The sequence below is a fragment of the Pogona vitticeps genome, chromosome 4 (assembly GCF_051106095.1).
Source record: "Pogona vitticeps strain Pit_001003342236 chromosome 4, PviZW2.1, whole genome shotgun sequence".
In the NCBI taxonomy this organism is placed as follows: Eukaryota; Metazoa; Chordata; class Lepidosauria; order Squamata; family Agamidae; genus Pogona; species Pogona vitticeps.
In genome coordinates this window covers 113,818,667-113,832,969 of record NC_135786.1, presented here as the reverse complement: position 1 = coordinate 113,832,969, position 14,303 = coordinate 113,818,667, and the positions used below count along the sequence as shown (strand labels likewise).

General features: G+C 44.2%; 1 protein-coding gene across 2 annotated transcripts in view; it reads right to left on the bottom strand.

Moving 5' to 3' along the window:
• The window catches only part of NMNAT2 (nicotinamide nucleotide adenylyltransferase 2), a 113,455-nt gene that overhangs the window by 32,088 nt on the left and 67,064 nt on the right, over positions 1-14,303 (bottom strand). For both annotated transcript variants that reach the window (XR_012086584.2, XM_020815382.3), the window contains exons 5-9: positions 13,622-13,748; positions 10,524-10,604; positions 8,651-8,695; positions 6,655-6,731; positions 1,433-1,534 (exon numbers count right to left, since the gene is read on the bottom strand). Coding sequence is in view for 1 of the 2 variants with exons in the window: in XM_020815382.3 (XP_020671041.1) it covers positions 1,433-1,534; positions 6,655-6,731; positions 8,651-8,695; positions 10,524-10,604; positions 13,622-13,748 (432 nt within the window). In the remaining variant the exon portion in view is untranslated. The remainder of the gene's footprint in view (positions 1-1,432; positions 1,535-6,654; positions 6,732-8,650; positions 8,696-10,523; positions 10,605-13,621; positions 13,749-14,303) is intronic.

Genomic DNA, 14,303 nt, shown 5'->3' with positions numbered 1-14,303 from the left:
CTTAAATTTGATGGCTCATTGCCATAGTGTTCCTTTGTTCATTTTTCAGGTGAAGTGAAACCAAACATCATACGAAAAGCATAGGGCTAGCTGGTAAGGTAATGGCAATAGGCATCCTTCAGTCTCAAGAGACTATGGTATCGTGCTCTGCATGGAGGACTTGGAATAGTGTTTAATGTGGCTGAGAAGGCCAATTCGAGAGTGACAGTCCCTTCCACACTGAAGACAGATACAATCTGTACCCCGTTCAGGTAAGGTAACCTGAACAGGATAGCTAACTGCCACAGAGCACTGGCATTCTAAATAAGGAATATTTTCATTAGCAAGCCAATCACTGCTGATTTGCTGGCCCCATCCTTAGAGTGAAGCAAAACCTGGGTATCAAGTTCTTCATCTTGTAATGACTCTGTTTTTACTCCCAGCAGATGAGGGGTGGTGCTGGTATTATTCTCTGCCTGAGGTGTCAAAAGAAGCTGGCCGGCTTGACTGGGTGACTGGGAGGGGGTGCCATTTGCTCCTCGGCCTCAGGCAGCAGAACATCCACACCTGCTGCCGAGCTTAGCCCAGAAAACAAATGTTAACAGAAGATGTCTTTAGCAATTTCACTTTACTTTTTGTCCTCAAACTTAGGGCAGGGAAGCTATTCTTACACTTGGTTTGTTACCAGAGATATGACCACGATCTGACATGGCCGCCAGGCATTGCCTAATGGAGGATCCTGCCAGAAAAGAGCTCAACATATCCAGGCGGTATCCTCTGCTACCAGCACAAGAGGCAGACTTCCAGGACAGGATTTACACCTGTCCCAGAGGCTTTTATTGATAGTTGAAGAGAAGAAAGGTGTTACCAGCAGGCTCCACCATGACAAATCAATTTGCAAGACCCAGTCAGGGCATATCCAGGCTGAAATATGACAAGGAGAGAGGGATATGTATAATCTTTATGAGTATTGACTCCTTAGCCACTCTGGTTATTATTGCTCATGCAGAAGAGAGGGCAGGAGAGAACCATTTCTGAAACACACACACACACACAAAACCCCTGCATACATTTAACAGGTGCTACAAGGTACCTATTCTCCCTTGATAGTCAAAAGAGTTTGCAACACTAACATCAGCTAGCTGTCACCATGGTTGCAGCAATTCTCACACACACTGGTTAAAAGAGGCTTGGGAAATGGCGTCTCTCCCGGTGTTTTGTATCGTACAACTCCCATCAACCCTATTCCACCGATAGCCAGTGGAAAGAGCTTATAGGGGCTGCGGTCGAAGCACAGCTAGAGGACCAGAGTTGCCTACTTCTGACAAGCAGTCGCTTGACCTGCAAGATGCCCAAGATGAGAACAAACAGCAAGTAAAATGCAGTGCAAGAAGGGCTTTATGGAATGTTAACAACATAGTCCTCTATCCCTGCAATTCAGCCGGGGACTTACTTTGTACTTGCGAAGTATTGACGAATGGTTCATGATCCGGTCTGTGTCGGCACCATCGCGTGGCACAACAACAATGCCAAAGTCCCCAACGATCACTTCCATCTGTTGCAAGACAAAAAGAACATTCTCTGCCACCAAGTAGTGGGGGGTGGGGGGGGCTGGGAACAGCTCGCTTACAGTCATCCAAACTTGGGTCAACATGCCTTTCCCAAACTTAGTTATATTTAGATCTATTTGCATTCTAATCTGAAGTCTTCATCTCTTTTTCAGAAAGTCTCTTAAAAACATTTAGCATTACAGAATGTAAGATTATATCTAAAAATCTCAGTACTGGTTGAGCGTTTGCTCAGTCTCCCCAGGGAACCCTGGGAACTGTAGATTTGTGAGGGGGGGGGATGCAGACCTCAAGAGAGCTCCGACTTTCCAAATCCTCTAGTGAAAGCTATGCCAGTTCTACTGACCCAGGAGCCAACGTATTTGCGGTGTCCATGCACCCTCACAATGCTGGAGGGAACTGGAGAGGAGTCCAACACTGTTCTCCTCAATCCCAATTCCATAACACAAGCAAAAACAGAAGAAAGGGAGGAAGACCTTCAAATGATTAGAGTAAAAGAAATGCTGTGGTCCCCGCTGGGTCTCGAGCCAGTTTGTATTTCTGAATAGCATACTGCTTGATTCCAGGAATGATGGGGCATATCATGGGTGTGTATGCGTCTGCACTGCACGCAGAATTTTAGGGAGTCTCTGTTGAGTGTTGGTTAAATCAACCAGTGTCAGTGCATTGTTTTCATTATAAAATGACCCCAAGTTCAGATTTGTTCCTGTCCTCATAGGAAAGAAACACAGCCATTCATTTATTTGAACGTGAGTAATGCAGGGGTGAATCGTTGCTCAGCTACAGCTCCCATTATCCTACACCACTGGCTATGACAGCTAGTGTTGAAGGACCTGAAGTCCAAAAACAGCCAAAGAGCTGAATGTTTCCCTGTGGTAAAATAAACACTGCACACATAGACACAGCTGGGGTGCACACAAACCCTGCTCTGGCAAGTATCCCTGGGTGGACGGGTTGGCCCACCCTTAACTGCACCCCAAATTAACGCAGTTTAGTTTGTGAATATAGGGCAGACACTGAAAATGGGATCCTCCCTCCATAACGCTTTCCTTCCTCTGCACCCCCATCCCTGCCCAACTTTGATTTTCTAGAGTATGAAATGGCCCTGTCTGGTAGATATAGCAAAGATGACACAAAGGAGAAGAAAAGGTGGACCTCACAACACAACAGAAATGGTCAAATCCTACAGCAATGGTTGTACTTTCACGGAATGCTTAGTAATGGACTCCTGTGAAGTTACAGGTACCACTGGGGGGGGGGGTAGGCAAGCAACGTGACGGGAGGAAGCCGGTTCCTATAATTTGATTATAGAACGTTTGGGTTTAATTAAGGTGGAAACAGAAAGGAAAGGTTTTGATGGGCGCTTCAGCATGGGAGATTATCCTCTTGTGTAATCTTCATCCAAAGGATACAACAAACAGGCCAATAGGCACTGAATTTCCAACAGGAAGTTGAACTTTTCTTTTTAAAAAGAGGAGGGGGAGTCCTTTCCTTTATCATTCTGGCAGGTTTATCCTGGAATGGTAAGCAGGGTTTCTGGCTTTGCCAGAAATGTCTGAAAGGAATCCCATCTCAGCCTTGTCTCCTTTGGTTTATCCTTCCGGTCCTGGCAGCTTCACTCTTCCACTAACACTACATGCCACATGGTGCTTCCTTTACTGGTGTTCATTATGGTGATGTTGAGAAAGTAGGAATGTTTCCCAATATCACAGGCAATAGGGTACTTGTATGCACATGTGAGAAGAGATTTTAGATTAGGAATCCTTGAGTCTCGAGAGACTACGGTAACGTGCTCTGTATGGAGGACTTGGAACATCATCTAGTGTGGCTGAGAAGGCCAATTCGAGAGTGACAAAAGAAGCTAAAGCAAAATAGTGCATCAATATATACCTCATGGTCAAGATCTATATGCAGACCCAGAAAGCCCTGAAACTGGGAGCTAAGGCAAAGGGGTGGTGTTCGTGTGATCAATCAAAAGAACAGGACACTGCTGGCCCTCCCATTAGACAGGGTGAGGCAACAGCCTCAGAGGTAAGGAGGTGGCAGCAAAAGTCATTTGGACGTTTCCCCAGAGCCTCTGGCTCTTGTTGCCTTTAGCCGTTGTGGAGGATACTCATCCACTTCCGGTATTCGACCAGCAGGCCATGGTGGGGGGGGTGCGCCACCCACTGGTGCGGCTATGTATACCAAACCATATTTTATTTACATTTCTTCTATCCTACTAAATCAATAACAATATTCAAGCAGCCACTTCTGTGCAGCAAGATCAAACGAAACATCATGTGAAATATACAGGAGGTGAGCCCTAAAGGAAGGGGCCGTCCTTCCTATTCCACTAAGAACTCTTCCCAGGAGAGAACAAATAGCAAAACAGGTGTAATTTTCAAAAGGTATTTTAAGCTTTTTTTTTTTTTTTTTTTAAGATTTCTCGATCTCATATTTCCAGACCTTCAGGCAAGAATCTTGTTTTTATTTAAGTGTGGCAGTCCTGGTCAGGATCCTCACCACACTACGGCAGACTTCATGACCCTGCTATGTTTAGGGCCATTTCACAGGTGACATAAACAACAAAGTCAGGGTTGCCACACAGTGTATGGTCAACCAGACCATGGAGTCTCTCTGACAGGCGCGGCAGTGCAACTTCAGAAATCTATTTATTACATTCATAATTTAATTGTACATTTTAGATGTATGTTTAAAAAAGAAGAAAATGAACAAAGGACCCCTTGAGTGGTATTTTTTTTACTCTGTCACATTGTTCTTTGAGTTCACATTTGATACAAAAATAACACACCACTTAAAAATCTTCAAAAATGCAACAATTCAGGAGCTAGGAATTGATTTATTTAAAAAAAAAACATTTTATTTAATTCAGAATATAGCTTATTGAATTTTATAATTTATTTTTGATTGCAAAGTACAAGTTTCTCTTTTTAGTCCAATTCTGATTGTAATTTCCATTTTAATGTCTATTTTAGGATGCATAAGACATGCATTTCAGATAAAAGGATAATTTAGTCATTTCTCATATGGCTGAAAATGTATTTTCTCAGCCAGCATTTCCTGACCATTGATAGTACCAGCATTCAGTACTGAGAAATGGAGAGTGCATTTATTATGAATTGCTTGGTTTTTTAATCTTGTTTTACTATTTTTGATTTGTGCAATTTTCTCTTGTGCACTCTTGCGGATGTTTGGCAAGATAACACACCACAGAAAGGTCGTAAAATAAATAAAGCAATTACTGCGTCAGGGCCTGGGCAGACCTTGCTGAGCTCTGTCCACTCTGAACAGATGGGTGGCACAGAAGACTCCCTTGTCCCCTGTGGGGCCCTCAGACCTTCTGAAGAAACAAACATGGTCAGCACTTGGCTTTAGAGCATGGCCTAGTGGCCATGCTCAGAACAATTAAGTTTAATTCTCCACTGTGCCTCCTTGGCAGGGGCTGGATGCAATAATCTATAGAGTCCCTGCCAGCTATGCAGTTCTAAAATGATGGTAATGATTATGGTTTTTGACTATGGGAGTGAGATTTTCTGGGGTGGTAGGAGAGCATTACTTCATAGTTCCCCCCAAAAGTGGCAGCAATTTGATAGCACATAACACCATCAAAATATCTCCTGCCTGATGGGGGAGGGTACTATCCACTCCTCTTGGCTGGGCTGGCATTTTGGGTTTCTGCCTGCTCCCACTCTGCCCCCCCCTCAGCTTTTCCTAGCCTCTTCTACAGAACAAGCTGGGGAGGCAATCCCCAGATCCTGGAAGTGAGAGGAAGCCCTTAGGGAAAAAAAAACCCCACTTTTCTCCAGAGGAAGAAAGAAAAGGAGAGAGAGGAAGGAACTTTTTTTGACTGCACACACCTCTGCCCCCCCCCCAGTTCCTTCCTCTCTAGGAACCCAACTCAAGGAAGAATGCATTATTTCTAGTGATTCATCAAAACTGCTTGTTATACAGTGCACAGTGCTGAACATTGTACTCTACAGAATTACAGAAGCAACGACAAACTCTTCCCCCCCCACCCCCCTCCCAACCTGTTCCCCTTTTGCATCATGTCTTTCTTTATGTTACAAGTTTGAAGACAGGAACTACATTACTGTTGATCTCTGCATGCCCCTGTGGGAGGCTTTTCAGTTGGACTGGCATGCACACAGACGCACATGCTTGATCTTGAAACCATTTATCGAATGACCATAACCCAAGAGCATGGCCCTGCCTCTCACCCGCCTCAGCCCCAGTGAGCTTGCATTCGAAATACAGCTAGTTCTATTTTAGGTGCCATTTCAAGAATTCCTCTAGATCTTGTCATTTTTTCCCTCACTGTGTGGGGTGGGAGTGACACCCCCATCTTGGAAGTAGAGAGACTGCTGATCCTAGGGTTTATTTTTTATTTATTTATTTATTTTTTTGCAGGGCTCTGTCCCAAATGGCTGCATTAAGGAAGACACAATTACATAATTTTAGCCCTAAATATAGCCTGTGGGCAGAAACAGCCTCAGAGGACCTACTATAACTAGAGATGTTTCCACACCATGGCATGAATTAGGATTTTTTGAAAAATAAATTCAGTGGACGGTATCTAGAATAAGAGGTACAAGAGAATTTTAGAACATTTCTTACTAATATGAGATTAACACTAGATCACCCTATCAGCTTATCTATGGATCTTTGTTATTATTATTTCCTGTATTTACACTTCATTGGCAGAGGTGAGAAGGAAGGAAGGAAGGAAGGAAGGAAGGAAGGAAGGAAGGAAGGAAGGAAGGAAGGAAGGAAGGAAGGAGGGGCTGTGGGCTGGAATGCAAATCACATTGCATTCAATATGAAGGGTGAACTCCCCAACCAATCTGCAACTCCTGTATAATCACTGACTGTGGTTTCAAAGGCAATACAAGCTGCAAATCAAATCACTTCCCACAGTACTTGCGCCCGTAGAAACAGAAGATCCTTATATAGATTTGATCGTTCTACTTTTCCTTAGTAATGGAGATACCATGCAAAGGGAGGGGAAGCAAAGAGTGCATAAGTGAAAATGAACTGCTCAGAAGAAAAAGAAGGAGACAGAAGAACAACAGAACACAGCTTTGCCCCTCGCCTCCCCTCTACTCACATCAGCTTCATTCCACAGGCCTGGGATACAGAAGGACTCCAGTAAGTCACTTCCGCACAGCAGCAAGATCCGGAGCTCTGCAGGAAAAAGATATTCAGATAGGAAAACCGGTTCCCTGCATAGCAGCCCCACATCAATCTCTTTCCCACGACCTAATGACCTGGACAGAAAGACAGAGGGTTCACTGAAGAAAAGAAGTGTGGGGGGGGGTGGGTTGGGGAGAGAAAAAGAGAGACTCGGACACAGAGCTGTTGCCAGGTTTTGTTTTCAAGCCTGGCTGCCTTCAGCAAGCATCTCCCACCTGCGGGGGAACGGCTTGCGTCAATGCCTGCATGGTTATCGTTAGGGGCTCCTGGACTGATTTATGAACTTCTTCCTTGTGAGTCCTGCAGCTCACAAATCTGCTGAGAAAGCTGGCCGTGTGCCCTGTCAATTTCTGAAAGGAGATCTGTTAATGTGCCTGTTCTGGCAGGAAGTGCTATGCACTCAGCAAACAGTAACTCAGGGGAGTCAAGCCAGTGTGTAAGAAGAAATCCTAAAAGAAATTCCCTATACCTCAAATAAAGACTTGCTTCTCCAAAAAAAAAAATCTGTGTGTTCAAATTGATACGGCATGCATGCAGCAGCATCTCCTATATTCTTCTGCAACTGCTTTCTCGTCCATTTAGGCAAGAGTGGGGACAGGCGGCCTTCTGGATGTGATCGGACTACAATTCCCGTCAACCCTAGCCAGGATGAGGAACGGTGGGAGCTGAAGTCCAAAAGGACCTGGAGATGGCCACACATTCCCTATCCTCTTCGTAAATCACTGCAATATCCTCCCAGAAAAGGACCTGTGTTAGCACATTTGCATGTGCAGGTGCTAACAAGAAGCCCTTGCCTCTAGAATCCCTTGGCTGCCTCATGTGACTGGAACACTCATGTCATTCTCCAAGTTAAGGTTATATTAGGTACATGTGTGTAAGAATGTACCCATCTGAATGTATGCAAAAGAGGTGGGTGGCCACGCTTTCAGCAATGGAGATGCCAAAAAGGTTTTCTAGATGGCAGTCTGGCCCTTGAGCTGAAACATTTCTCTAGCCCATTCTAATCTGATGTGGGTTTTCTGTCTTTGTGCAAGGCTTGACTTCTGGCTTGCACAGAGCACTCTGCTTGCCCTGACACTCTGGCACTGGCCAACAGGATCCACCCGTAGTGTCAGCTGTCTTATATCGGTGGCTGCTTTTACCCTGCGTCTATGCCTTTGATCATTCCTAAATTAACTGTTTGCAGTCCATCAGTGGCCTGGAAGAAGATAAAGCCCAGCTCTCTTTTTAATAATAAAAGTGTTTTTAGTTGTTTGCCCAGAGATGTTGTTTTTCTTTACTAAAGGAAAGTTCTTCACACTGGTGCAATCCTGATGAAGCGGTGTTTAATCCACAAAAGTTCAATATATTGTGAGATGATGTTTTAGTGGTCTATAAAGGTATCAACTATTTTTGCATTTAGATTTTATTGAGTGACTATTAAGAAGCCTAGCCTAAAATTAGGTTCTAGCTGCACATGATATGTGGGTCTGCCAATTGTGCTCTGATCCTTTTTTTATTTTACAAAGAAGCAGTAGCAAGGAAGGGACTTTTTGTTCCTGTCTTAAATCACTGTTTTCTCAAAGTAGCCTTATAAGGCCCTTTAGTTTGCTTCTATGTAGCTAATACTATGGATGGGGTGTGTGTGTTTAGATCAGGATGAACTTTATTTTAAAGGGAGGGGAGTAAAGATTAGTTCTTTCCCCTGACCTATCTAAATGCCTCCTTCCCACAACCACATTTGGTAAATACTTTATGTCAGAAACAACAGTCATGGACCACCCACATCACATGCACCCTCGAGTGCGCATGTGTCTTGCGGTCTCCCCGGAAGCACCAGCGTTTGTAGGGACAATGTCATGGCCTTCCTTCCCGTCCTCTGACAAACACATGCACTGCTTAGCCTCAGTCCAGGAAAGGCAATTACTTACCAATTTCTTCATACCTCATCACTGTCCCCAAATTTGCATTTTCATCTACACAGAAGGTGAGGACAGAAGGAAGGAGAGAGAGAAAAACACGTGGAAATTTAATTTCACAGGAAGATCTGCCCATTAGTTCAGTATTAAAACAGTGCGCTCATGTACTGTTTAATGTAAGCCATAAGGAAGCAATTACTTATTTATAACCCACTGTACATAAATATATGATCTAAAAACAATGCCACTAATATCAGTGGTTGAAGTAGCGTTAATAATAAGTTTGAGCCCTATATATGTGTAAGATGAGATGGAAATGTAACCACGAAATAATCATCAATCCATCAATGAACAAGGCACCAAGGACTGCCTGGAAAATGGCCTTCTCTGAAATGGAGAAAAGGCTGAGGGAACCGTGGGCTGAACCCTTTTTTCCCACCTAGCGCTTGTCCCCCTAAATCTGCCTCATGGCATAGGATTCCTCGCTGTCCTCTCAACAGGGAGAGAAAGGAAGGGGGCCATGGGGAGATGGTGGAAACAGAAACAGAAGCGAAGGGAAGGGCTTGCCACCACAAGGCACTTATGCCACTCCTGTTCATTTCCACAGGGCTTACACTTTCCCCAGCCTTCTGCTCTTGATAGGACCAACCATCAACCTCATGGCAGGGCTGATGAAGTTACTGGTCAATAGATAACAGACCTTAATGTGTGGATGCCAACAATATCCTGAACTTCATGGATATCCATCCTGCCATGTGGGTGAGGGCTTCTCTCCAATAGCCGTGGTGGTCTAAGACCTACTGAAAATGCCCAGCACCATGGGAAAAGTGACAACTGTGATGTGTTGACAAGCCAGAGAAACAAAGATGGCCGCTATAACTAAGGGCCAACTCAGACGTGTGGGGTTAAAGATGTATACTAAATATGGAACAGCCTCATCACATATCATAAATAGGTATTAGCAGGGGTAGGATCTGCCCTTTGGACAAAAACGAGTAAGCAGGGAAGGGAAACTAAACACAGCCTTCTCTTACACCTTTCCTCACTGGCTCTGCTGATTTAAAATTGCTTTCCTCTCATCTGGCAATCATAATAGAAGTGAGCACAGAGAGAACAACTTAAAACAAGGATGAACAACATGTGGCTTTGAAGATGTTCTCCGTCTGTAGCTTCCATCATTCCCTCCCCCTTCGTTATGCAGGCTAGATGGAATTTATAGTTCAATGGCAACTGACGGATCAGAATTCCTCACCTTCAGCTGAAAAAAGCTACAGAGTGCAGTAGGTAGGTTTGGCTACCTGCTTACATGAGCTCCTTTTGGGTAAAGAGTAGACAACCCAGGCCTTTGCTTTTATTTGTGAGCAGGGCAGAGACTGGACATAATTTTCTAGATTGAAATTCCTAGAATTCCCCAGGGCAGAAGGTAACTTTTCCAAGCTCAGGTTAGCCTTCAGAGGTATTGCTGAACTCTAGAACACACCAGACTTTTAATCAAATTGCAGGGATCTGCAAAAATCTGGCTCATTTCAGGTCTCTGGCTAGCTAAAGTAATTCAGATGTTTGTGGAAGTGATATACGGTTCCTTGCAATAAAACAAAGGAATCCTGCCTATCTTAAACAACATTTCACCAACACCGCAGCTGCACAGCACACTTTCTGCAGTCCCTGGAGCAGGACTGTGTGCCCCACCTCCCCGGAAAGGCTCCTGCTCTGAGGCCAGGAATGTCCTGCAGCTGGACCAGACCCTCCGCAGCCTGCTATCAGCTGCTGAACATCTGGGCAAACCCACAGGCTGAGGCTCCCCTGATCTGTATACTTAACCTCCAAGATAAGAACAGATAGCAGCTTTTAACTGGCCATAACCAGTTACATTTCTGTCACATACCCACGAAGGTGAAACGCTCCATTGGTGGACGAACACAGCAAATCCTGCTTAGGCTTTCTCCCACCTTCCCCAAAAACTTTGCTGAAAAGGCAGGCAGAAAAGGGGGGGGAAGCAAGGTCAGTAGCCAGCACTGAATGGAGGCAGAGTTTCTAACACCCTTCTGCCTCCATTTAATTACTTTACTAAGCAGTAAAAACGTATGGGAAATTTATTTTTTAAACACCGGAAATACTTTTGATTCTTTGTTGGTTTGCCAAAGCAGCACTATGCTGATCACTCTCACCGTAACCAGGACAGATCTGCATTTTGGCCCATAAATTGTATCCCAGAGAGACAGAAAAATAATCCCGACACTTAGTTGAAAATCACTAGAAGACAACTTTCATGGAGATATTTCAACATGAATAAATGTACACCTGCAGAATTGCATGTTAGCCCTAAAACATGTTTACCTACTGACTTACATATTTATTTATTTTTGAAAGAGAAGGGCAGCAGTTTCAGCTACATCTACTTCATAGTTTGAAAATCAAAGAGGCACATCACACACAAATACTGACCACTAATTCTCAGCAGGGTTTTTTTTTAAACAAAAGGCAGCTGACATTTGAAGTGGGAAGACAGCACTTTTCCTATACAAAACTGATCCAGATGTCCCGTCTCCCCCCCCCCCCCGCCCTTCATGGGATTCCAGACAGTGAATAGTACCCAGGAAATTATGCATTTTTAAGTCCAGCAGGGTGTGGGTGGGAAGCAGCTGGGGAGATGATTTTGAGCAGAAACATGGTCAGATATAAAGAATTAAGCATCCCTGTCTCTCCGCATGGCCACTACGCTTCCAGCATTCCAGGCCTGAGCTTTTTTTTAAAAAAAAAATGTTGGGGCTTTGCCACATACTCAACAGCTTAATCTTTAGGGACCAATGCTATGCATATTTAGCACTTCAGCCTTTGCTTATTCTGTACGTACATAATTTGAGTTCTATTAAAGACCTGAATCCAGCTGGAATGGATCATAGCCAACATTTCCCCTAATTTTCCACTAGCACTGAGTGAACGCCCCGCCCCGCACGGGCAAAGGTCCGGCCGTGACTGGAAACCAAATGAGTGGCAACACTAGCTGTGGGTGTGTGCCACCAATACAGCACTGCACAGCCGCACAGCTGCACAGCTTGGCGGGAACATTGATCATAGCCTCTGCGTCACAGCCTTAGTGACATTGAGAGCCACATTCAGGCAGTTCAGTGGGCCTAGTTAAAAATCTCAATGTACTCACAGGCAAATATTTGCGCTATGTGAGAAGTGGAAGTATTTCTGCACATGGATCTTCTTTCCTCACTGTGCCTCCTTTCTTCCTCATGTTTCGAAAGGGAAATCTCATTGGCTAATCCAGGGACTTTCTGTCAACCATGCCCATTTTGGGGAACTGCCCACAGAGGACTGCCTTTTCCATAACTGTGGTGCCTTTCTCCCAGAGATTACAAAGCTTTGTTGCTTCCTAAGGCTGACTCCAATCCTTAAGGCACTGAAAGCTACGTCCAGCCAGATGAGCCTTATGATAAAGGGAGCAGAGACATGTGCCTGGAGGTGCATGAGCTTCTCCAATTTTATTTTATTTTATTTTATTAGCTTTATACCTCGCCCATCTAGACCAAAGGTCTACTCCGGGCGGCATTACAAATTTAAAAACAGTAAAACCAATAGAACCAATAAACATGCAATGCAATAAATCCAAGATGTTAAAATGTGAATTTAAGATACAGCAGGAGAGAAAGCCTGCCCAAATAACCAAGTCTTACGTTTACTTCTGAAGACACCCAGAGAGGGAGCCAGGCAGTTCTCCACGGGCAAGTTGTTCCAGAGGTGAGGAACGTTCCCAAAGAAGGAATCTTTCTCTGCTTTACCCATGTCTGCTGCTAATGTGGAAGAGCTGCTTCTTAGTGGACTCTCCTTACGGGACCAGAGAAGCTATATGCCATTTTTGAAGGGGGATATTCTTAGGCTACTGATTGCTCTTAGATGTGTTGATTCTATTTATTTTCATATTAGAACATCTGTCTGGAAAAATGATTAAATCAGCTCATAAATAAACCAAATGTTTGTTCAGCAGCAGAATGCTAATGAGGGCCAGATGCTGGGAAGATAGTGCTAGGAACTCAGCACTAGACTAAAAAGAGCCTTGACCTGATCCTGTAGGATCGTGATGCTCTTATGGACTCAAAATGGACCAAAATCTGAAAAACCATTTTTTACTTCCCTAAGTAAAAAACTGGCCCCATCACCTCCTGGCAGACATGGAGGCAGTGACAGATTTTACCTTCTTGGGCTCCATGATCACTGCAGATGGTGACAGCAGCCACGAAATTAAAAGACACCTGCTTCTTGGGAGGAACGCGATGACAAAGCTAGACAACATCTTAAAAAGCAGAGACATCGTCTTGCCAACAAAGGTCCGCATAGTCAAAGCTATGGTTTTTCCAGTAGCAATGTATGGAAGTGACAGCTGGACCATAAAGAAAGCTGACTGCCGAAGAATTTATGCTTTTGAATTGTGATGCTAGAGGAGACGCTTGGACTGCAAAGAGAACAAACCTATCCATTCTAGAGGAAATCAACCCTGAGTGTTCACTGGAAGGACGGATCCTGAAGCTAAGACTCCAATACTTTGGCCATCTCATGAGAAGAGAAGACTCCCTGGAAAAGACGTTGATGTTGGGAAAGAGTGAAGGCAAGAGAAGAAGGGGAAGACAGAGGACGAGATGGTTGGACAATGTCATCGAAGCAACCAACATGAATTTGACCCAACTCTGGGTGGCAGTGGAAGACGGGAGGGCCTGGTGTGCTCTGGTCCATGAGGTTACAAACAGTCGGACATGATTTAACAACTAAACAGCAGAAAAATCCAGTTGTTTGGCTTTGAAACCCAATCAATGCCCCCCCCTTTTTCTAGCTGCCCATTGAGGCTTCTCTCAAACAATTCTGGATTGCCAATCTGCAATGTGGAGTTTGTCTCTCTCCTGACATTGGACTGTCTGGCTTCCTTTTTCCCCACAAATGGTTTCTTTTTGAAGATCTGGGTTGCCTTTTTCTGGGGCTTACCTGCAGTAGGCTTGTTTGAGAGATTACTGTTCTGATAGATAGGCTGTGGGGATTCATTCTGGGGCTGTCCAATCACTGGGGTCAAGGAAGGTGTGTTCACGTTAGAAAGGATGCAGCCAGTCACTCGCTAGGAAAAATAGTGGGTGCAAGTTGGTGTTTGCACATTGACATGACAACTGAAGAAAGGATATTTATGCATTCAAACATTAACAACTCTTTCCCTGTCTGAAAAACAACAACCCTCCATATCTCCCCAAATCTTCCTAAAAGTAACCAGTCTATACACCCCTGCCAAAAGAGTGAAGGTTGACTCAGAAATGCCTGGGTTTTCACAAGCATTCATGCATGTACATTCATTGTGCAATAATGAAAACACAGAAGACGTTCTCACGAAAGACCCAAGTAAAATAAGAGGTTTAAATCTGTGTCCGGCTGCACTGTAGAATGAGAGGCTGGACATTGGAAGTTGCTTATGATGTTCTCATACTGCAAGACAGCATCAAGCAGAGAGGAGACAGCAATTTTGGTCTTGGGATTCTGGAAAAGAAAATCAAGTAAAGTAGAAATGGATCTGATCCATCAAGGCATTTCCAATCAAGTGTGTGTGCTTTCTTAGGATCACTTAACACAAACCAATTGTATGTTATTTGTTGAAAGATTGAAAGTATATAGTCTTGGCTGG